The sequence below is a fragment of the Thalassophryne amazonica genome, chromosome 12 (assembly GCF_902500255.1).
Source record: "Thalassophryne amazonica chromosome 12, fThaAma1.1, whole genome shotgun sequence".
Classification (NCBI taxonomy): domain Eukaryota; kingdom Metazoa; phylum Chordata; class Actinopteri; order Batrachoidiformes; family Batrachoididae; genus Thalassophryne; species Thalassophryne amazonica.
Genome location: NC_047114.1, coordinates 65,126,827 through 65,152,248, shown reverse-complemented (window position 1 = coordinate 65,152,248; position 25,422 = coordinate 65,126,827). Strand labels below are relative to the sequence as shown.

The window sequence follows — 25,422 nt, the reverse complement described above, 5'->3', positions numbered from 1 at the left end:
TTCCCTTATCGGTCCTTCAGAGCGGCCATTGTTTTTGAGGGTGTTTGTCAGGAAAATGTTAATTTCTCCACCCTGCAGCGGGTCTGTAATCAACCGCTTCTGCACTGCGACTCCACTTTGAAGTGTGAACCAATGAAGCAATGTTTCGATCCACTGGCTTGTTGGTTCTTTGATTTGCTCCTCTTCAGAAGCGACAAGTCCGCTTCTTAACCCCTCTCAAAGCCATTAAAATATGTCAATCGTGAGTCACTTTTGTGTGGATTAAAGTCACTAACTGGGATTCTTATTGCACTCAAGAAACCAGAATCATCTTCCGTTGTCACAGCTCTAAACGCTGCGCAGCTCTCTGCTGAGACAGAGTCCGGTGGGCATTAATAACTTCAAAATGAACTGCCGCTTTAAATGACAACTCTTTCCAAACTCTGTAATACAAACAATAAACTACAATTGACTAAAACGCTTTTTTCATCCCAAAATGAGACGTCCTGCATTCTTTATGAATTACAGCCTGACGTGCAGCGCAGCGGCTGCAAGAGCTCAGCTCAGATGTATGGAAAGACATTCATGCCAATAATGTCTGAAAGGAAATGCTTTTGACAAAAACTACAGATTTTGTTTCTATTTATGTCCAGAGATCAAGGATCTACCATGTAGATTTTATAATGTCCAGAGTTTAAGGATCCAGTGACCAATTTCATATTTATTTATTTTAAGACTCAATAAAATGTTATTGACACAGAAAACCTGTAAAGCCTACTTTTAGTACACAGAAAATTCACAAGAGGTATCGATAAGGGAATCAATAAGGAATCGGCTCGATAAGCGGAATCAATAATGGTATCGATATAGATAAAATCTTATCAATACCCATCCCGATACTGAACAGATCTCGTATAACACTATACGCGCCTCTGTGTGAACAAGGCCTCACACTTTCACAATAAGACCTTACTGCGTGCTGTCAAAAATGTGTGAACAAACTTGTTATTCAAATCCGTGAGGGCACTACTCAGATACGAAATCTGTTAAGTTACAGAGATCTAATTCTTTTCATCGGTTTACACTGTAGCTTGGCTTCTAGTTTCTGGATGCACCAATAAAGACATGGACAGGTGTCAACCTTTTCCACTAAGTGGTGAGGGATAATAAATACACATAAGTACCACACTAAAAAGTTAAGAACAGCTTTTCAAGTCTTTAACAGTGGCTCAGCTGAAGCAGCAATCAGAAACCGTGTGACTCAGCAAAATCTTTTTGCCTGGACATGGTGACAAACAGACAGGCGCGTGCACACGCGTATGCACGCACGCACACACACACAATCCAAGCACAAATAGGGCTGGCAACTTCATCATATGAACTAGCCTCCTCTGATGTGCCGCTTCCCTTGTTTCATCCCTTTCATCCCTCAGCTTGTTCTCGCAGCAACTTCAAACAGCGCGTCTGTTCAGGTCCAAGCAGAGCTGTGGGACCAATACTGACATAATAAAAACTGAGCTGTGGACTGAGGACAGAGTCAAGCACACTGGTTTTAGGGTTAAAAATTTTGGGCAGGTTTTGGGCATGAAGATCTGAGAAAACATCTGCCAACCTCTTTTGCCGGAGCAGGTCAGAAGATGACTTTGGCAGAAGGAAGGAAAACTCTGGCACAGTATGCTGTGTGGAGGTTTGGCTGGCTCGCCTGTTGGAGACCATCCTCTTGTCACTTTATCGCTTTGCTTCTGTGAGGATCTTCATGAGAGGCCCCTTTGTTCTGGGCCGACCAGAGCACCAGCAAGTGAATGTACAAGAGCAGCGGCGGCCTTCTTCAATGGCCTGTTTGTTTACACCGGCCAGTCCCGTCATACTTCATTACCAGTCCAACCCACTGGCAACCTCTGATGTTATAATCGCCGCCAAGTGTGTGACTGTCTATCAGCCCAAAATCTCAGCGGTTCAGGATAAAGGGGTTTCCAAAAGTCCCAGAACACACACTCTCCCTAAATCCGCTTTGTGCCATCACAACCGCTAGTGGAGCACATACAGTAGAGAAATGCACACATAGACCCTGGTGAAGGTGGAAGGAAGAACTGCTTCTTTCAGTGTTGGTGGGAGGTTAGCTGGTATTAGTAGAGCAGGAAGAGCCTCAGCTAGCTTTGCATCATGGAGATGTGAGAGACCTGCAATTCAGAGACAACCCAAAGGAGAGGGATTACGTGGTGCTGCCACTGACTGGTAACATTTTTTACAAGCCTGGGAGCTAACCACACCTCCCTCTAGGGGTGGGTGATATGACCTAAAATTAACATTATGCTATTTTTCACTTTTTGGAGGGTGACGTTATGTCACGGTACTACTGGATTTGCACTATATGACTCCTTTAATAATTAATTTATTTGAGCAAAAATTTAACCTGGAATATTTTCATTTTCATGTCTCCTTGAAAGTATCAAATCTGGGTGAAAACCTTCAGGCATCAAAGATTTTTACAGTTTTACTTTAAACATATCCAAGGCTGTGCTGAATTAACGGTCCTTAAAGCTTAAAGCATCTGTAGTACTAAGGTTCACCAGTTCACACAACAGAATCACAGTCTGACCGCATTTCAGTGACTGTTCACCGATTTCCTCCTGTGAAAATGACTTTGTAGCCAGTTACAGCTGTAAAAGTATTTTCATGGTGCTTTCTTTTTTGTTTCGTATGTAGAGCTCTGCAGAACAGAGAGACAAACTATAGCTTTGATCATTGCAGTCGCAGTGCTCCAGATATGCCAAAACGATTATAGATTTCCAAACTAATGGATATTTGACATTATTTTGTCAATGTCCTGGTGGGAGTTGTCATTGGCCTGATTTGTCTCGGTGCTGACAGCAATGCTCCTGCTCATATTGTGACACACTAATCACATTGGTAATGACTTATTGTCCCACCGGCCCCTACTTCCTGCAAACCACGTGACAAGTGGAACAGCAGAATGATGTTAACTTCACTTTTCCTCCCACTTAATGCTGTCATATCCTGCTCTGACCAACTGTTTCTGAAGTGAGGTGGTTAACACCCTGGGACTCTGGACTCTGTTGGGTAATGCAAGTTCAATCCTTGGTGGAATCATAGCTTATCTTCAAACAGAATAACTCTACATTTTGCTCATCCACAACAATTGTGTCACTTTTTTCTGGAATGCCTCCGTTTTGCAACCAGTTAGGTGAGGGTCTGTGTCCTCTCTCAGGTTACTTCATCTTTCATGTGTATCGAGTAGTCAGCTAAGCTTCTGTAAAACAGACTGATATTCTCAGCCTATTTAAATATATGGATACAAAATATGAGCAGCTGAATTCTTTGTTCCAAATGACACCTCAGGAGGACTTCAGGCAACTGCCAATATTTTCCATCTGAAGACAAAAATATCAAGAGGGGTTCAGCCTGTATAGTCAGAGGATGTTACAACAACAATAACTACTACTACTACTACAAGATATTCTACAGCAAAGGCATTTTTTAATTAATTAATTGAATTTTATATCGATTCTACTTACCTACTTTATGTGCTTATAGGCAATTCAACAGATTTTTTTCCAACATAAAACAGTTTGATACTGTATTAGACTACTTCAATTTCTAGTATAAGAGAGTCATGGTAACGTTTTAGACGGTTCATTTTTGTACAACCCAAATTCCAATGAAGTTGGGACATTGTGCAAAATGTAAGTAAAAGCAGGATACAATGATTTGCAAATCCTCTTCAACCTATATTCATTTGAATACACCACAAAGACAAGATATTTAATGTTCAAACTGATAAACTTTATTGTTTTTATGCAAATATTTGCTCATTTTGAAATGGATGCCTGCAACACGTTTCAAAAAAGCTGGGACAGTGGTATATTTACCATTGTGTTACATCACCTTTCCTTCTAACAACACTCAATAAGCGTTTGGGAACTGAGGACACTAATTTGCTTTGTAGGTGGAATTCTTTTCCATTCTTGCTTGATGTTCGACTTCAGTTGTTCAACAGTCCGGAGTCTCCATTGTCGTATTTTGCACTTCATAATGTGCCACACATTTTCAATGGGCACAGGTCTGGACTGCAGGCAGGCCAGTCTAGTACCCGCACTCTTTTATTACGAAGCCATGCTGTTGTAACACATGCAGAATGTGGCTTGGCATTGTCTTGCTGAAATAAGCAGGGATGTCCCTGAAAAAGACGTTGCTTGGATGGCAGCATACGTTGCTCCAAAATCTGGATCTACCTTTCAGAATTGTTGGTGCCATCACAGATGTGTAAGCTGCCCATGCCATGGGCAGCTTACACACCCCCATACCATCACAGATGATAGCTTTTGAACTTTGCACTGGTAACAATCTGGATGGTCTTTTTCCTCTTTTGTCCGGAGGACATGACGTCCACGATTTCTAAAAACAATTTGAAACATGGACTCATCAGACCACAGAACACTTTTCCACTCTGCATCTGTCAATTTCAAATGAGCTCAGGCCCACAGAAGGTGGCGGCATTTCTGGATGTTGTTGATGTGTGGCTTTCGCTTTGCATGGTAGAGTTTTAACTTGCACTTGTAGATGTAGCGATGAACTGTGTTAACTGACAATGGATTTCTGAAGTGTTCCTGAGCCCACGCAGTAAGATCCTTTACACAATGATGTTGGTTTTTAATGCAGTGCCACCTGAGGGATTGAAGGTCACGGGCATTCAATGTTGGTTTTCAGCCTTGTAGTTTACGTGTAGAAAGTTCTCCAGATTCTCTGAATCTTCTGATTATATTATGGACTGTAGATGATGGAATCCCTAAATTCCTTGCGATTGAATGTTGAGAAGCATTGTTCTTAAACTGTTGGAACAGTTGTTCACAAAGTGGTGATCCTCACCCCATCTTTGATTGTGAACGGCTGAGTCTTTTGGGGATGCTCCTTTTATACCCAATTATGACACTCACCTGTTTCCAATTAGGTGTTCTTTGAGCATTCATCAACTTTGCCAGTCTTTTGTTTCCCCGTCCCAACTTTTTTGAAACGTGTTGTAGGCATCCATTTCAAAATGAGCAAATATTTGCACAAAAACAACAAAGTCTATCGGTTTGAACATTAACTATCTTGTCTTTGTGGTGTATTCAATTGAATATAGGTTGAAGAGGATTTGCAAATCATTGTATTCTGTTTTTATTTACATTTTACACAACGTCCCAACTTCATTGGAATTGGGGTTGTACTTATTATGAGTAAAAACAGCAGTAAAAAAAAAAATTTAAATAAAAAATGCATCATACAAAAGTGTTATTTCCATTAACTGACCTCTTGAATTACTCTCCCCAGACTCTCCTGACTTTTCACCACTTTCCTTGAAGATATACACACACACACACACAATAATAATTTCAGACAACAACTTAAAAAAGTAACTCAATTGTGGGTTATTACAGCATAATAACAATTTGGTTATAAGACTTATAAATAGGACAGAAACCTGTATAATTGGTGAGCCAGGGTGAGAGTGAAGCTGCCTGAACAGTCGGGGTGATACGTGGAGGGCACTATGGTGTAAAGTCCAGGAGTAAGAGAACAGGTCAGGCTGACATTCTGGGTGTGGCAGTGTGGGACACAGCTGGCCACAGGATCTTCACTCCTGGGTAATGCTAACTCAGTCTGCCCTTCTGGGACCTGGATACAGTCAAAAGTGGACATTGGTAATTACAAGACAATCCAGCATAGTAAAAATGAAATCTGTGGTTGTGTGTGCCAATGCATCTTTGTCTAGTTGTGTGCACAATCTTCAGTTAGTCACCCTCAGAAATAATGTTTCTTTTCTGAATTACAAACTTCTCGCTGGCAAATGTTATTGTCACATTTTCATGTTATTTGTTAAATACCACAGCATTTCTACTGTCCAATTTAAAGATCGTGCTTGTTTTTTTTTTGTTTTGTTTTTTTTTACACTTGCTTGGGGTTGGTCCTGCGACTATTTCGATATGACTTGTATGTCAGAAATACACTCATCATTTATGCCAAAAAATGACATCATCTACATGCATCATAACTGAATGCTGAGTGCTTGAGGGAGGAGGAAGAGTTGCGTCTTAGAGAACGAGCCCCTACTGCAGACCTGGGCATTGTATGGCCCCCAGGCCAGATCCGGCCCCTTGGCTGTCTCTGACTGGCCCGTGTGAGATTATTTAGAAATTACAAATTAAACGTGAACACCTGTTATAGCTCCATGCCCAGGTAATTGCCAAGTTGATTGAACATAAATTATTTTTCTGATGGGCCTTCTTATTAAATAAAGTGGTAGCACCAATTTCCAAAAAGATGTGATTTACATGCTGATCAAACTTTTTTCCCCTCTTCATAACACTTTGTCACACAGATATGACTAATATTCTGACACATCATATTTTATAGAGCCCATGGCAAAACAATTTAAGGTACGAGTTTTAAAATTAAATTTATTTATAAATATTTGAAAAACGTGTAAAAAAAAAAAATTATCAGTTGTGTTATAAAATGAATGGCAGTAAAGCCAACAGGGGCTCTCCTTTGAAAGTGTGACTGACCTTGTAAATGTGAAAACCAATAGGATACAGATCAGAGTCAGGGCGGCTCTGGTGCAGGGTAATCCTGACATTTACTCCTGAGGTTATTGCTGGCTCATCACACAATGTAAAATTGAAGCACGGGTTCTGCCAGTGAGAGACAAAGTTCCTACTTCCTCCTGCTGTCCTTCCCACTTCCCACGTGCCTCTGAAGTAAGTGGTTTCCCACTCTCCGTTGGTTGTTACTGGCAGTGAAGGTGCTGGACTTTTAAGTGCACTGAGGAAAGAAGTAATTCATTAATTCTGACCAGTTAAAGCAGAAAAATAAATTACATTTACGCAGCTGTGGCACCAAGCTGCATCACTTCACGGTCTCTTGAGTAAGTGGTCTGATGCACAGAATTCAACAATAACTGATTTGGAATATCGGGCATATGGTTCAAACACTGCATGCGTGACCACACTTCCATATTTGACCCATTGGTGGTGTTAGAGCGCTGGAGGTGCAACCATGGAACTCACTGAATAGAATCACAGGATCTGTCCCAAATAAGTGCACCATATTTCACAACTTCTTGCCATGTGGTCATAGTGTTGTTGATGTATGCATGCACTGATTGACAAATTGTGATTCTATCTACACACCACATCCTGGCCTATGGACTGGCAGGGAATAATATCTGGCCAGTAGCTAAAAAAAAAAATCTGAGTTTCAGACCCATTTCCCTTTAAAAACATAATTTACAATTGTTGTACAATTGTGCAAATTGACCAGGAGATGTCACTATTGACTAACTTAACGGGTATTTATACACATTTACTTCACTTGGTTTCAGTGCAGAAGGTTCTTAGTTCAAATCTCACCCCTGCCATATTTCTGCTTGTAATATGGAACTGCGTCAGGAAGGGAATCTGGTGTAAAACTTGTGCCAATTCAACATGCAGATCCACCTCGAATTTGCTGTGGCGACCCTGAGTGCAAACAAGGGAGCAGCCGAAGGGGCTTACTTTTACGTCGGCATTTTGATGCTGATATGAACCTTCTCATGGAAGTGTTAAATGTGTAAGTTAAAATTTATAAAAATGCAAAAGAAAGAGTAGTATTTGCTACAGCTCCCAATTAATTCCTGAAAAAAGGATAAAATTAGGATTAGTCATAATTCTTTTAAGATTTTAAAAGAATAGGGCCACTAAGCTTTTTTTTAAGATTTAAAGCATAAAAATAATTTTATTTGGCCCCACTATTATTTTACTTACTAGCTGTTAAATAGGGGATTCATAATATGACATTACCAATACAATCAAAATTCATGTTGTCGAGAGAAAAAAAAAAAAAAAACAAAAAAAAAAAACGTATAAGGGGTACCCTTCAGGGCTGACAATTTTTTTTTTACCCCTGAAGGGTAACTTTTCAGAAGAACAGACAACCTTGAACTACTTACAGCAGCGAAGGTAGAGACCAATACAGTCTATGACACTGATCTCATAGATCACATTCGGGCTTCCCCAGACTTGCTTGACGGATTCTGGGAAGGACATGGTGACAGCCAATCAGAGCAGAGAGGTACCGTGATGTCACTGGCTGGTCTCTCTCTGGCTGCTTATCCAACATGGCGGAAACCCTCTAAAACTGCTGTGTTTTTGTATAAATCTAACATGCTTCTGGGATGACTGTAATACATTTTTGTGTAGGCCATGGTACACTGAGGCAGGATTTGTTTCATCACCTTAGGCGGTACTGAAAACCTGCTTGGCCCATGGACTATAGATCACGCAATTCATTTTGAAGGCTTTGGAGTGTTTGAACCAAAACTAAACTGCATTTTAACCTGAATCAGTTCTCTATTTAAAAACAAAACAAAACAAAAAAACAAAGACATAATTCTTCAACACAAAGCAAGAACCTCCTTTGATGACATCCCTGATTACAATGGGTCTGCTCAAAACTGGTGGGTTTACTAGATGGCACCAAGTCAAATAAGCCTGATTGTTACTGATTGAAGAACCCATTCCGTTTTGGTGAAAAAGGCTAACATAACCAACAACAGTGTTTGTCACAGTGTTGCTCTTTTAAAACGACAAAAAGACTGTGTTCAGAGCATCATTTTTCTATCAAAAGTGAGACAGAGTGGCATTTTATCTTGGCCTCAAACACACTTTGTCTGAGCAGGGAAACCTCACAAGCAGCAGTCACACAGACTGTTACCTAGTGCAAACGCAGATGGCATCAGATTTATGCACAACATTGATCAAACGTACCTTGACCACCTAAACAAACCCGGACAAAAATTAAGGTAATCCCCTCCCCCTAATAAAATAAGTACCTAAAGGATGTGGGAGAGGATGAAAAGACCCTGATGAGGAAGTGGGCCTCAGCTCCTGGCTGGAAGGTGCTGGGGATCAGCAGGTAGTATCCGGGCTCCAGCAGCCCGTGAAGAAGCACCTCCCTCTCATAGGCGTGGCAGTGAGTAGAAGTACAAGGATGTTTGTTCACCATTCGGCACAGATTAAAACGCTTCTTCTCTACCTGTTGAGACATCAAATACACATCGAATGGCCTTTGTATCTCACACACGCACAGACATGCCCTTATATGACGGCACAAACCTTCCACATGTGCAGACCGATGGCATGATAGTGCTGGTGCTTTGTGTTCTTTCTGTTCTCGGGGGCCGTTCGTGTGCATTTCTCAGTGTTCCTCCACTTTCTGTGCTGTAACAGGGAAACCAGCACTTCACCTTTCTCACACACTTTCAGCCAGAACTTCGGGTTGCTGCTGTAGCTGCTACTGTTTCTGCAACCGCCAGCGGAGTGCCCTTTCAACCACCGGCCAGCCAGCTGACAGGTGTGTGTTAGCAGATTCCCTGCCAGGGAGAAGAGGCGTCATGCGGGAAAAACAGGCTCCAAGAAGACTGCAATCAGCAACTGTAACTTTAAATTACCAGTATAAATACTCTTTAGGTGTCCTTCATCATTGATCGGGTAGCCCAATGTGACATCTTCAAATTGGGAGAGGAATTCGGTCTCATCCAACCAAAACTCGCCCTCAGATATTCTGGACCGTAAATCCAAGGCACAAACAGGGTCCACAGAACTCCATCCTGTACCACTGCAAAAATGACAGAAATACACAGTGTAACTAAACTATGAATGAGGTGACCAACCCAAGCTCACGCCATTTCGTGATGGCATCACAAAAAGTAAATTAATCTATTGGTTTATGATACCGTCACAAAAAGTGCCACATTTTCATGATGGCGGGGGGGGGGGGTGTCTGTGGGAGTTACAGTTAGAAATAATAAAATATTTTTAAAAATGCTTCACAAAAATGTGACTCATTTCATGACAAGAGCATGAAGAAAATAGCATGAGACTGGGCTGGAGGGGACATCTATTTTAGGTAAGTTTAGATGGTCCGTTTGTAACCACACCGTGAGACATATTATCTCAGACATTTGTAATAAAATACGCAGAACGGACAGAAATGGTTGTTCCACAGGAATTACCCACCACTGCTATGGTGATGTGATTGGTCAAATTATTATTCTTTGTTACTTTTCGGTAAGCATAGACTTTTTTTCTTTTCTTTTCTTAAGTATTGTTTTGAATGACAAATCAGACCAGCATACTTTGATGTCAAAATGCGTGCCTGGCACACAAAATGTGTACAGATCAGCGGGTCTTCAACATGGTTCTTCTGGTTTCTAGCATCATCTTTACCAATTCCAAATCCTTTGGCTTGTCAACAAATAGTGACACACATACAGAAAACAGCAGGGCACAGGACGTGAAGACTACATATTTATTTAAATCAGTCTTATGCAGTTACACATTCACACAAGGCCAAATGATGATTTTGATTGTACTGCTCTTATCTAGCACATCATACTGAATATTTAAATCTCCCTCTCTGCAAAGAAGGAGAAAGTGTTAAAAAAAAATCAATGTTTCAATTTTCAGGGGACATACAATGTAATCTGCATCTCAAACACATGCTGAGAAAAGCCAAAACCAATGTTTCTACTCTAATTCATGTATGAATGCATTTTTATTGGGGAAAAAAAACAAAAAACAAAATGGGAAACCAGTTTGAAACGGTTACTGCACTTCATACAGGAAAATGAATAAATAAAGGTATTGTGTCAAACTGGACTGCACACCCTATTCTATGTGAAACAAATTTTCCCTTTAACATGAGCTTGACCACTCATATCCCTACCTCCCTATCCAGGCCCCTCCCCAGCAGCATCTTCCCCATGGGTTTCTGATCCTGAGAAGCCGTATCTGGGTACCTGCTAGGGTCCTCACATCCAACCACTCCAAGACAGTCAGAGCATGGTACTGAGCCAGCTCACTGGCACCTAGAACAGACCAGAAGACACAGGGAGTTCTGGTGCAGAATCATAATAATTTATCTCTGTAAAGGGGGGGGGGGGGCCTCTTTAGACTTACCTCCAGGGCTGTTGTGAGTGGAACAGCTGAGCACACTTTCATCTTTCACTGGATACAGAAGGTTCAAGTCCAACCTTCTACTCCTGACACAGTCACTGTCTTGTCCTCCTGTAGGTTCTTCCTCTGATCCAAAGTCTGCCAGGCTCCAGCGTTCAGCGAGGCCACCAGTTAAGTCCACCAGGGCCTCGGATACCTGCCCTGCCCACAGTCGCTCATATGAGCCATGAAGTCTAAAGAGGCCACACACAGAAAGAAAATGGATTAACAGTGCTGCTTACACTATACTGTACATACCACTGCTTCAGCATTTCAAAAACACCATCAAAGAAATGAAAGTAAATGTAAGTTCATGAAAAGTTACTTACTTGGCATATGCTTTCTCCAACAGCGCTACCCAAAAGGCATTCTGAGAGTGACACCTCGAGAAGCACAGAGTGGAATGAATGCAGGGCAGAAAATCATCGATGGTCACATCTGTCCAGTGGCCCTGCTGCCAAAAGCGAAACTGAAAGGATCCCTTGTACCTGCTGTCACCCCACTGGGGTTGCTGTGGAGGCAACACCTACAGAGGGTCACAAACACAGGCCACACAGTAAAGCATTGCAAAGAAAACACTTCACATTTCACAAGGCTACCATATTTATTTACAGCTACTTAATAGGTTCACATGCTGTTAAACCACAATTCAGTCCTCTGCAGGCAGCAAAAATTGGTTTGTTACACATTTGTTGCTCTACCTTGTTCAGTAAATGTTTGTTCTTGAGCAAGGCAGTGCACGCACAGAGAAACCAGCAGTCTCCTAATAAGCCTTGCTTAGCATAACCCGAGTCGATGTTGTCAGGAAATAAAGCTGGTGAGCAGCAAACGTCCTGCAGTTGACATATGAAATGAGACAGTGACAAGGAATCCTGTGAGAACAATTCCACACAACTCCAGCACAATTTATTAAAAACTCTCAGTAACTGAGAATGCTAGAGGTAAATAAGTATGCTCAAGTTTGACCCTTGGATGCTGTACTTGGTTGAGACATCATAATTTGCAATATTTACCTTCTGCTATTTCTATTTAATATCCACTCACATAATTAAAGCTGATGTAAAAATAAAAGCAAAAAAGTAAAGTTACACTCTATTTCATTTTGTAGAAGAAACAAATAAGCACAAAATGCTATTATCAATGGCTAAAATAAAAGCCATAACATTTTAATGTTTTAATTTTAATGGAGACATAGTAGTTCTCGGCTTGTGGGTCAGGGCCATGAAGCAATTGGACACAGTGACGTCATTTTTGTAATTTTGTCTCTGTATACCACCACACTTGAGCTGAAATGAAACAATCAACATGTGCTTGCACTGTAAGTTATTAGCTTTAATTGAAGGGGTTTCACAAAAGGAGATTAGTGAGGAAAGCCACCAAGATCCAAGACCCTGTGGCTGAGTGGAGAAACTGTGAAATAAGAAGACATTTTTATGGATCCCTGCCCAGTACAGAAAGCATGCAATGGAGAATGCCACTCAGCATGGTTTATAGCAAGCTCATTACAGTAATAGTCTCTGTAACAACATAGAAACATGTAACCCACGACAGTAGAACAAAGAAATTAATTGTGGCATATCCACTTGGCACTAACCTGTGGGCGTCGCCAGGTGATAGCTCCTTGCAACCTGGCAATGGGTGTGGAGCAATCCGAGAACAGAGATGAGTCATCAGGGGGAAAGTCCGGGTCCTCATAGAGAATGTCACATTCACTCTCTCCCTGCCTTGCTTCTTTCATTGCTCCTGCTTCTGTGTGCCTGAGTCCAATGTATGTGTTGTACCATCTGTGACAGTCTCCTTCAAGTACATTTCCTCCATGTGGAATGCCTGAAAACAATAACCTGGTTATGAAACTTGCTTGCCTCTACTGGTGGTTGGCTCTCACTGCGGTATTGTATCACTTCCTGTTCCGGAGCACAGCGGTGTTTTTCTGTATCTGTTAGCTGTTTAATCTGCGCAGTTAGATTGATCTAGTTATCTAGATTACGATTTGTTTCCCAGTGTAATCTTTACGTGCCTTAACTAAAGCACTCATTCTGCTGAATCACCTCTAAATTATTTACACATTATTCACTTTGCGTGTTTTTAGGAATCCGCTAGCTTAGCGTAGCTACTAGCTCTTAGCCGATTTAGCATGGCGGCTTCTCCTGTCTCTCCCGCACTTTTCTGCTCTGGGTGTGAAATGTTTAGTTATTCCTCGGCCTCCTTTAGCAGTAATGGTACTTGTAATAAGTGTAGCTTATTCGTAGCTTTGGAGGCCAGGCTGGGCGAATTGGAGACTCGGCTCCGCACCGTGGAAAATTCTACAGCTAGCCAGGCCCCTGTAGTCGGTGCGGACCAAGGTAGCTTAGCCGCCGTTAGTTCCCCTCTGGCAGATCCCGAGCAGCCGGGAAAGCAGGCTGACTGGGTGACTGTGAGGAGGAAGCGTAGCCCTAAACAGAAGCCCCGTGTACACCGCCAACCCGTTCACATTTCTAACCGTTTTTCCCCACTCGACGACACACCCGCCGAGGATCAAACTCTGGTTATTGGCGACTCTGTTTTGAGAAATGTGAAGTTAGCGACACCAGCAACCATAGTCAATTGTCTTCCGGGGGCCAGAGCAGGCGACATTGAAGGAAATTTGAAACTGCTGGTTAAGGCTAAGCGTAAATTTGGTAAGATTGTAATTCACGTCGGCAGTAATGACACCCGGTTACGCCAATCGGAGGTCACTAAAATTAACATTAAATCGGTGTGTAACTTTGCAAAAACAATGTCGGACTCTGTAGTTTTCTCTGGGCCCCTCCCCAATCAGACCGGGAGTGACATGTTTAGCTGCATGTTCTCCCTGAATTGCTGGCTGTCTGAGTGGTGTCCAAAAAATGAGGTAGGCTTCATAGATAATTGGCAAAGCTTCTGGGGAAAACCTGGTCTTGTTAGGAGAGACGGCATCCATCCCACTTTGGATGGAGCAGCTCTCATTTCTAGAAATCTGGCTAATTTTCTTAAATCCTCCAAACCGTGACTATCCAGGGTTGGGACCAGGAAGCAGAGTTGTAGTCTTACACACCTCTCTGCAGCTTCTCTCCCCCTGCCATCCCCTCATTACCCCATCCCCGTAGAGACGGTGCCTGCTCCCAGACTACCAATAACCAGCAAAAATCTATTTAAGCATAAAAATTCAAAAAGAAAAAATAATATAGCACCTTCTACTGCACCACAGACTAAAACAGTTAAATGTGGTCTATTAAACATTAGGTCTCTCTCTTCTAAGTCCCTGTTGGTAATGATATAATAATTGATCAACATATTGATTTATTCTGCCTAACAGAAACCTGGTTACAGCAGGATGAATATGTTAGTTTAAATGAGTCAACACCCCCGAGTCACACTAACTGTCAGAATGCTCGTAGCACGGGCCGGGGCGGTGGATTAGCAGCAATCTTCCATTCCAGCTTATTAATTAATCAAAAACCCAGACAGAGCTTAATTCATTTGAAAGCTTGTCTCTTAGTCTTGTCCATCCAAATTGGAAGTCCCAAAAACCAGTTTTATTTGTTATTATCTATCGTCCACCTGATCGTTACTGTGAGTTTCTCTGTGAATTTTCAGACCTTTTGTCTGACTTAGTGCTTAGCTCAGATAAGATAATTATAGTGGGCGATTTTAACATCCACACAGATGCTGAGAATGACAGCCTCAACACTGCATTTAATCTATTATTAGACTCTATTGGCTTTGCTCAAAAAGTAAATGAGTCCACCCACCACTTTAATCATATCTTAGATCTTGTTCTGACTTATGGTATGGAAATAGAAGACTTAACAGTATTCCCTGAAAACTCCCTTCTGTCTGATCATTTTTTAATAACATTTACATTTACTCTGATGGACTACCCAGCAGTAGGGAATAAGTTTCATTACACTAGAAGTCTTTCAGAAAGCGCTGTAACTAGGTTTAAGGATATGATTCCTTCTTTATGTTCTCTAATGCCATATAACAACACAGTGCAGAGTAGCTACCTAAACTCTGTAAGGGAGATAGAGTATCTCGTCAATAGTTTTACATCCTCATTGAAGACAACTTTGGATGCTGTAGCTCCTCTGAAAAAGAGAGCTTTAAATCAGAAGTGTCTGACTCCATGGTATAACTCTCAAACTCGTAGCTTAAAGCAGATAACCCGTAAGTTGGAGAGGAAATGGCGTCTCACTAATTTAGAAGATCTTCACTTAGCCTGGAAAAAGAGTCTGTTGCTCTATAAAAAAGCCCTCCGTAAAGCTAGGACATCTTTCTACTCATCACTAATTGAAGAAAATAAGAACCCCAGGTTTCTTTTCAGCACTGTAGCCAGGCTGACAAAGAGTCAGAGCTCTATTGAGCTGAGTATTCCATTATCTTTAACTAGTAATGAGTTCATGACTTTCTTGCTAACAAAATTTTAACTATTAGAGAAAAAATTACTCATAACCATCCCAAAGACGTATCGTTATCTTTGGCTGCTTTCAGTGATGCCGGTATTTGGTTAGACTCTTTCTCTCCGATTGTTCTGTCTGAGTTATTTTCATTAGTTACTTCATCCAAACCATCAACATGTTTATTAGACCCCATTCCTACCAGGCTGCTCAAGGAAGCCCTACCATTATTTAATGCTTCGATCTTAAATATGATCAATCTATCTTTGTAGTTGGCTATGTACCACAGGCTTTTAAGGTGGCAGTAATTAAACCATTACTTAAAAAGCCATCACTTGACCCAGCTATCTTAGCTAATTATAGGCCAATCTCCACCTTCCTTTTCTCTCAAAAATTCTTGAAAGGGTAGTTGTAAAACAGCTAACTGATCATCTGCAGAGGAATGGTCTATTTGAAGAGTTTCAGTCAGGTTTTAGAATTCATCATAGTACAGAAACAGCATTAGTGAAGGTTACAAATGATCTTCTTATGGCCTCGGACAGTGGACTCATCTCTGTGCTTGTTCTGTTAGACCTCAGTGCTGCTTTTGATACTGTTGACCATAAAATTTTATTACAGAGATTAGAGCATGCCATAGGTATTAAAGGCACTGCGCTGCGGTGGTTTGAATCATATTTGTCTAATAGATTACAATTTGTTCATGTAAATGGGGAATCTTCTTCACAGACTAAAGTTAATTATGGAGTTCCACAAGGTTCTGTGCTAGGACCAATTTTATTCACTTTATATATGCTTCCCTTAGGCAGTATTATTAGACGGTATTGCTTAAATTTTCATTGTTACGCAGATGATACCCAGCTTTATCTATCCATGAAGCCAGAGGACACACACCAATTAGCTAAACTGCAGGATTGTCTTACAGACATAAAGACATGGATGACCTCTAATTTCCTGCTTTTAAACTCAGATAAAACTGAAGTTATTGTTCTTGGCCCCACAAATCTAGAAACATGGTGTCTAACCAGATCCTTACTCTGGATTGCATTACCCTGACCTCTAGTAATACTGTGAGAAAATCTTGGAGTCATTTTGATCAGGATATGTCATTCAAAGCGCATATTAAACAAATATGTAGGACTTGCTTTTTTGCATTTACGCAATATCTCTAAAATCAGAAAGGTCTTGTCTCAGAGTGATGCTGAAAAACTAATTCATGCATTTATTTCCTCTAGGCTGGACTATTGTAATTCATTATTATCAGGTTGTCCTAAAAGTTCCCTAAAAGCCTTCAGTTAATTCAAAATGCTGCAGCTAGAGTGCTGACGGGGACTAGAAGGAGAGAGCATATCTCACCCATATTGGCCTCTCTTCATTGGCTTCCTGTTAATTCTAGAATAGAATTTAAAATTCTTCTTCTTACTTATAAGGTTTTGAATAATCAGGTCCCATCTTATCTTAGGGACCTCGTAGTACCATATCACCCATAGAGCGCTTCGCTCTCAGACTGCAGGCTACTTGTAGTTCCTAGGGTTTGTAAGAGTAGAATGGGAGGCAGAGCCTTCAGCTTTCAGGCTCCTCTCCTGTGGAACCAGCTCCCAATTCAGATCAGGGAGACAGACACCCTCTCTACTTTTAAGATTAGGCTTAAAACTTTCCTTTTTGCTAAAGCTTATAGTTAGGGCTGGATCAGGTGACCCTGAACCATCCCTTAGTTATGCTGCTATAGACGTAGACTGCTGGGGGGTTCCCATGATGCACTGTTTCTTTCTCTTTTTGCTCTGTATGCACCACTCTGCATTTAATCATTAGTGATCGATCTCTGCTCCCCTCCACAGCATGTCTTTTTCCTGGTTCTCTCCCTCAGCCCCAACCAGTCCCAGCAGAAGACTGCCCCTCCCTGAGCCTGGTTCTGCTGGAGGTTTCTTCCTGTTAAAAGGGAGTTTTTCCTTCCCACTGTAGCCAAGTGCTTGCTCACAGGGGGTCGTTTTGACCGTTGGGGTTTTACATAATTATTGTATGGCCTTGCCTTACAATATAAAGCGCCTTGGGGCAACTGTTTGTTGTGATTTGGCACTATATAAAAAAAAAATTGATTGATTGATTGATTGATTGATTGAAATGTTTGTGTGTAGACACACACACACACACACACACACACACATATATATACATATACACACACACACACACACACACACACACATACATATATATACATATACATACATATACACACACACACACACACACACACACACACACTAGAGCCTAACCGATATGGATTTTTTGAGGCGATGCCCATAATGATATTTGGATGAAAAAAAAAATGCAGATAACCGATAAATCGGCTTATTTGCCGATAACCGATAAATCAGCCGATAGTGAATCTGAATGTTTCAACCTCTTAGCAGTAAACAAAGGTTTTACATGCTAGAAATAAGGTCTACACAACGTGGGCTTAATAAAAAGCGTGACTGACACAATGAAGCACATTTGACACATTACTACATAAACTGAGTTAATCAAACTGAGTTGAAATGAAACGGGAGAAATGTGGGGTGAATGTAATCGCAAAGTTATTACAAACAACATCCTTATAAACTTACTTGTAAGCTTTTATCAGCCAATCAGTGCAGTGTAACGGCGAACTACGGGCGCCGGTGATGAACACATTTAAGCAGGGGTGTAAGCAGCTCTCAGTTGAATGGAGTCAGAGCTCCATCTACAGGGCAAATGGTGCAAGGACATTTTACATTGCAGACACAAACATTATTTCAGTAACTGTTCTGTTTATGAGAAATTATCGGCGTTCTATCGGCAAAATTTCGGCAGATAGTGAGTACTTTGAAAAGGGCTTATATCGGCCGATGATATCGGTTGGGCTCTAATATATATACTATATATATATATATATATATATATATATATATATATATATATATATACACACACGAGGTCTATTAGAAAAGTATCCGACCTTATTATTTTTTTCAAAAACCATATGGATTTGAATCACGTGTGATTACATCAGACATGCTTGAACCCTCGTGGGCATGCAAGAGTTTTTTCACGCCTGTCGGTTACGTCATTCGCCTGTGGGCAGTCTTTGAGTGAGGAGTCGCCCACCCTCTCGTCGATTTTTTTCATTGTTTAGGAATGGCTCAGAGACTGCTGCTTTGTTTGATCAAAATTTTTTCAAAACTGTAAGGCACAACTGAGTGGACACCATTCGATAAATTCAGCTGGTTTTCGGTAAAAATTTTAACGGCTGCTGAGAGATTTTGGTCTGGTAGTGTCGCCGTAAGGACGGCCCACGGCGCCTGACAGCGATCTGCACTTTGAGGCGGCAGCGTTTCGCTGTTTCAAGTTGAAAACTTCCACATTTCAGGCTCTGTTGACCCAGGAAGTCGTCAGAGAACAAAGAACTTTCAGAAGAAGTCGGCATGAGGAGATTATTCGGACATTCCATCCATTGTTAACGGACATTTTGTAATGAAAGAACGTGCGGGCAGAGTCGCATGTCGGGCCGGACCCGACCGCGGGGGGTTGCGACAGGAAAAACACCTCCGTTGGAAACCTTAACGGGCAAGTTGGAACATGCCCAAGCTGTTAAACAATTTCTGTTACTCACTTGTTGAAAGCCATCAAAAGCCGCCTGAATTTTACAAATGGTTTTCAACACGGAGGTGTTTTTCCTGTCGCGGCGCACACAGATTTGCCGAGTCATCACGGAAACAACTCGGCGAATTTGCGCGCACGTCTTTCATTAAAAAATGTCCTTAAACAGTGGAATGTCCTCATGCCGGCCTCTTCTGAATCTTCTCTGTTCTCTCACGACGTCCTGGGTGAATTAAGCCTTAAATTGGGATGTTTTCAGGTCGAAACAGGCCGACAACGGCGCCTGGAAGCGCTGCAGGACGTCCTGCTCTGTGGGAAGTCCTTACACCAACAGAAACACCCCATAATCTCTCATCAGCCGTTAAACGTTTCACCAAAAACCAGCTTAATTTCTCGAATAGTATCCACTCGGATATTCCTCACAGGTCGAGAAAAAATTTTGGTAAAGCAACGCACGCGGTCTGGAGCAGCGTGTGAAACAAAGAAATTCAGCCGAGAGGGCGGGACCACATCTCACTCAAGGCCTGCCCACAGGGAAATGACGTCACCGACACGCGTGAAAAAACTCACGCATGCGCACGAGGGTTCAAGCATGATTGGTGTAATCGCATGTCATTCAAATCCATATAGTTTTTTTTTTTTTTTATAAAACTGCCGGTTAGTTTTATAAGATACCTCGTATACCACATACAAACAAACACACACACACACACACACACACACACACACACACACACACACACACACACACACACACACACACACACACACACACACAAATGATCAAGTGAACTGCCATAGTATAAATGAATCATGTACACTTTCTCTCAGGTAGATCATATAGGTCATGGGGGGCAGATGTAATGCATAAATCCCAGGAATACCTTTACCCACACAGTGCATCTGGAAAATATTCACAGAGCTTCTGCTTCAATTTTTCCATTTTTTGTTATTTTACAGTGTTATTCCAAAATGGAGTAAATAATTTTTTTCCCCTCAAAATTCTACTCATGACACCCCATAATGACAACATGAAAAGTTTTTTATTTTTTGAAATTTATTAAAATAAATTAAAAAAAACTGAGAAATCACATGTACATAAGTACACACCTTTTGTTCAGTACTGTCAGGGCTGTAATTGCTGCGAAAGGTGCAATTACAGCCTTAAGTCTTCATGAATATGATACCACAAGCTTGGAGCACCTATTTTTGGGCAGTTTTTTCTCTTTGCAGCACCTCTCAAGCTCCATCAGGTTGGATGGGGAGCGTCAGTTCACAGCCATTTTCAGATCTCCCGAGAGATGTTCAATCAGACTCAGGTCTGGTCTCTGGCTGGGCCACTCAAGGACATTCACAGAGTTGTCCTGAAGGCACTCCTTTGATATCTTGGCTGTGGGCTTAGGGTCACTGTCCTGCTGAAAGATGAACTGTCACCCCAGTCTGAGGTCAAGAGCGCTCTGGAGCAGGTTTTTAACCAGGATGTCTCTGTACACTGTTGCATTTATCTCTCTCAATCCTGACTAGTCTCCCAGTTCCTGCCACTGAAAAACATCAAGCATGATGCTACCACCACCATGCTTCACTGTAGAAAAAGTGAAGCACTGTGAATACTTTCCAAATGCACCGTATCTGTATATCAAAGTAGAAACTGCAATGTGGTATGCACAACCCCAATTCCAATGAAGTTGGGACGTTATGTAAAATAAAAACAGAATACAATGATTTGCAAATCCTCTTCAACCTATATTCAATTGAATACACCACAGACAAGATACGAGGTCTGTGAGAAAAGTAACAGACCTTTTTATTTTTTTCAAAAACTATATGGATTTGATTCATATGTTTTTACGTCAGCCAAGCTTGAACCTTCGTGCGCATGCATGAGTTTTTCCACACCTGTCGGTTGCGTCATTTGCCTGTGGGCAGGCTTTGAGTGAGCACTGGTCCACCCCTCTCGTCGTCGTTTCATTGCGAGGAAATTGCGGAATGATTTTGGCTTTTTTTCCATCAGAATCTTTTCATAAACTGTTACCGACAGGCAGCTGGAAACCATTCAAAAAATTTATCTGGCTTTCGGTGAAAATTTTACGGGCTTCACAGAGAATAAGGAGTGTTACTACAGCTTTAAAGACGGCCCACAATGGCGCTCGGCGCACCGCGCTCCGAGCCGCCATCGAGAGGCAGAAACCACCACATCATTTCTAAACGGATGGCTGTGTGGAGCCGGGACCATCGTGTGCAATTTCTCTGGTTATCACAAGAGCTGGACATCAGCCATTTTCCGGCAGATTTCACTGTTAACAAGAGATTTTCTCATGGAAAGCCGCGCGGAGGCTTCGCACGTCACGACTGACTCGCTGATGAAGCGAGACAAAGGAACACCTCCGTTTCGGATGTTAGAGATGTTTGTTTTGTTAGAGGACAAGCTGAGACATGTCTATCTCGGCTTTCAGTGCTTACCAGTCGAGTGAGTATAAGAGAAATTGTGGAGAGCTGGGCATGTCCCAACTTGTCCCCTGGCACTCCGAAACAGAGGTGTTCCTTTGTCTCGCTTCATCAGCGAATCGGTCGTGACGCGCGAAGCCTCCGCGTGGCTTTCCATGACAAAATCTCTTGTTAAAAGTGAAATCTGCTGGAAAATGGCTGATGTCCAGCTCTTGTGATAACCAGAGAAATTGCACACGACGGTCCCGGCTCGACACAGCCATCCGTTTAGAAATGATGTGGTGGTTTCTGCCTCTCGTTGGTGGCTCGGAGCGCGGCGCGCCGAGCGCCATTGTGGGCCATCTTAAAGCTGCAGTAACACTCCTTATTCTCTGTGAAGCCCGTAAAATTTTCACCGAAAGCCAGATAAATTTTTCGAATGGTTTCCAGCTGCCTGTCTCTAACAGTTTCTGAAAAAATTCTGATGGAAAAAAAAGCCCAAATCATTCCGTCATTTCCTCGCAATGAAACAACGACGAGAGGGGTGGACCAGTGCTCACTCAAAGCCTGCCCACAGGCGAATGACGCAACCGACAGGCGTGGAAAAACTCACGCATGCGCACGAAGGTTCAAGCTTGGCTGACATAAAAATATATGAATCAAATCCATATTGTTTTTGAAAAAAATAAAAAGGTCCATTACTTTTCTCACAGACCTCGTATTTAATGTTCAAACTGATAAACTTTATTGTTTTGTGTAAATATTTGCTCATTTTGAAATGGATGCCTGCAACACATTTCAAAAAGTTGGGACGGGGCAACAAAAGACTGGGAAAGTTGATGAATGCTCCAAGAACACCTAGTTGGAAACAGGTGTGTGTCATGATCGGGTATAAAAGGAGCATCCCCAAAAGGTTTAGCCATTCACAAGCAAAGATGAGGCAAGGATCGCCACTTTGTGAACAACTGCGTGAAAAAAATTGTCCAACAGTTTAAGAACAAGGTTTCTCAACGTTCAATTGCAAGGAATTTAGGGATTCCATCATCTACAGTCCATAATATAATCAGAAGATTCAGAGAATCTGGAGAACTTTCTACACATAAGCGGCAAGGCCGAAAACCAACATTGAATACCCGTGACCTTCGATCCCTCAGGCGGCACACATTAAAACCCACATCATAAAGGATCTTACCGCATGGGCTGAGGAACACTTCAGAAAACCATTGTCAGCTAACACAGTTCGTCTCGACATCTAAGTGCAAGTTAAAACTTTATACTTTGCAAAGCGAAAAAGATGCTAGGCCAAGAAAAGGATGCTAGGGCCCATGGGTTTTAGTCTCCTGGTTAGAAGCCTGCCTCCCATGCTGGAGATTATGAGGTCGCATACCCGAGGGGTGCAGCGAGAGCGTACAATAACTTACACACGCAGAGGTTAAACATACACCCCACATAATTATTCCAGCCAACAAAAGACTAAAAAAAAAATGTTAATAACAGCTTTGTGGTTGGTTTACTATAGATTGTACTTACATGCTATCCTTTCTATTTTTTTATTGTGACCTATTTTGCAAAATTTTACATGCCATGGATATTGCTACGGTAACTGCAAGTATTGCTGGTAGGTTATTATTACAGCGGCCACATGACACCCTAACCCTAACAGCCCAAATAATCCAAATCTTACAGAAATACATCAACTGAAAGAATAACTAAAACAGGAAATGGTGGTTGATATGAAGGGAGTGAAAAAAAACTAAAACTCATGTTCTCCCTGTCAGAGCATCGAACCCTGGTCTCATACAATGACAGGCAGGGATACTTGCCACCCATACTAACAAGGAGTTAGTAACGAGGACAGAGCCACAGAACATCATTTACAGTGGCTGCTGTAGTATAGCCCCAAGATTTAGGGTTACGGCTGCAGTATCGTTCATTTAATAACATCACAGTTAAAAAGGAGTGTTTAAAAAATAGGAAAAAAGCTCACTGAACAATATGAAAAGTCTCCACACTGGGTGTTCGAAAGATATCACCTTATTCTCTGAAAACAACTACATTTACCCACAGAAGGTAAATGTTAGAAGCTTTGCCTCTTGTACTTTTGAACATTTTTCACTATTTTCTGAAACTGGTCTTTTTTCCCCATTAACTATATGACATTAAAGTGTTTTGGATCAGATGGATTATTTAAAAGAGCTCCACTTTTCAAGTGTGATAGAAATATTTCACTAGTTTCTTAGACTGGTCTATTTTTCATTAAGTGTTTAACAGATTAAAGCATAATTAAAGAATCTTCAATAATCAAACTGATTATTAAATAACTACGTTGTGAAAAGGGTACACTAGTCTCAACGTAGAAAACAACTCTCCGAAAATGTCAAACTAGAAACAAAATTCACACATTTGATGGGAAGGAACATGTCTCCGATCAGTGTTTATTAATTTTTTTAATAGTCAGTGCAGCTGGATTGATACATAAATGTGAGTAATTGCTGCATCCACATGTCACACACACAAGACAGACATCACACAAAAATTCCATAAATATTTCTGGAATCGTTTAAAAAGGGGATTTAAAAAGATAACAGGTGCATTTTGAATTCTTACCCAGGTTTCATTGCTCTTCATTCTTAGTATAGCAGCTAACCGCTACGTCCTGTTAGCTTCATATACACAAACGTCTTATACGAGTGAATAAATGTTGTGACGTTTCGCGGCTGGAACCAAAATTAGCCCGTAAAAGCCTGTTAGCAACAAGCATGACATATTCATTTTTCTACTAATTTAAAGGCAGACATGACCTTGTTAAATAAAAAGCACGAAGAGTCACTTCCGCTATGACTGACAACAACCTGCTCATTCAGACTGAATCCTTCCTGTGTTTGTTGCTGCACTGCCCCCTATCGTCTGTTCAGGGAATAATATGGTCACTGCAGGAATTGAGAATTCATTCTTTCTTTCTTTCGTGAACATTTTACTTCTGAAAACTTAAAAACTTCAGACTCCAAAACAGACTCAAGAATCCAGACAGCATTGTGTTTAAATTAAAAAAAAAATGTAATAATAAAATTCATCATGGCTGCACGTTTTATGTATTCGCCACATGCCCTCATGGGTGCTGATGCTCTTCAAGTTGCTGGAAAAACAGAGAGGAAAGAGAAAAAAATATTAAATTCCAGACATAATCTGAGAGATTTTGATTTACTGATTGCCCCTTCTGTTTGCATGCACTGATTAAACTGATAAGTGATCTTACTGAGGGTGTGGCAGCCATGGCATCCTTCACCCACTGCCTGTCAGGATGGGCACAGAAAACTCCTGTTTTCATAGTCTTGAAATCTTGGAAGAAAAAAAGAAAAGTGTCAGACATTAATATAAAACAGATCATTCATCACGTTCTTAATTTTCCTGCTTTTTGCATCAGTTCTTCTGTCTTACATGACTGCCTTAATGTTGCAAAAGCCGATCACTTGGATTTTGTAGAATTTCAGATTTTTCTGTGAACTGGTATTTCCTGGTACTCTGAACAGCAATACTTTACGGTACCTTGAACGACAAGACACACAGCTCAGGTTAAAGAGTTTTAAGGAGCCACTGTGAGGTGCAGAATGTGGAAAAAATAGCTCATAGTTTGGAACTGTGCACAGTCATTTTGGTGTTTTCAATGTGAGATCATAAATCTCTTTTGAAAATACTTACTGCTTTCAGACAGCGCCACCATCAGAACCACCAGCACGGTGAGACACACAGCCAGCTTTGCCATCTTCTTGTAGCGGTTGATTCCAAATAACCTCCAGACTCAGCTTGGACCAATTGATGACATTTGGCTCCAGTGATGGAGTTTTAAATAGTGTGCCACATGAAAAAAGACATGTCCTTCAAAAGAACAAGGAAACCACTCAAAACGCCTGAGTTCCAGTGTATTTGGGTCAAGTGGGAAACGTGACATAGAAAGTTTTACCCACAGTGCTGAT

The 25,422-nt window shown here is 41.4% G+C and overlaps 1 protein-coding gene across 1 annotated transcript; it reads right to left on the bottom strand.

The window, feature by feature from the left end:
* Positions 1 to 1,171: 1,171 nt before the first annotated feature.
* Positions 1,172 to 24,254, bottom strand: capn10 (calpain 10). Its single transcript, XM_034183315.1, has 14 exons — positions 24,056 to 24,254; positions 12,607 to 12,839; positions 11,714 to 11,845; positions 11,342 to 11,538; positions 10,977 to 11,206; positions 10,744 to 10,885; positions 9,467 to 9,633; positions 9,132 to 9,388; positions 8,849 to 9,051; positions 6,546 to 6,801; positions 5,462 to 5,655; positions 5,290 to 5,335; positions 2,114 to 2,159; positions 1,172 to 1,906 (listed from the first exon to the last, which is right to left on the bottom strand). The coding sequence occupies exons 2-13, from the start codon at positions 12,748 to 12,750 to the stop codon at positions 2,130 to 2,132; spliced, it is 1,998 nt and encodes a 665-aa protein (XP_034039206.1). The 5' UTR covers positions 12,751 to 12,839; positions 24,056 to 24,254; the 3' UTR covers positions 1,172 to 1,906; positions 2,114 to 2,129.
* Between the last annotated feature and the right edge of the window lie 1,168 nt (positions 24,255 to 25,422).

Bases quoted from the DNA above. Each gene is read 5' to 3' on its own strand.
- capn10 (XM_034183315.1), bottom strand. From the start codon at position 12,750: ATGAAAGAAGCAAGGCAGGGAGAGAGTGAATGTGACATTCTCTATGAG. The intron at 11,207-11,341 runs GTAAGTAACTTT...TGGCCTCTTTAG, and splicing joins TTGGAGAAAGCATATGCCAA to ACTTCATGGCTCATATGAGC. The intron at 2,160-5,289 runs GTCAGTTAATGG...TCTGAATTGCAG, and splicing joins TGGGGAGAGTAATTCAAGAG to GTCTCTCACATCTCCATGAT.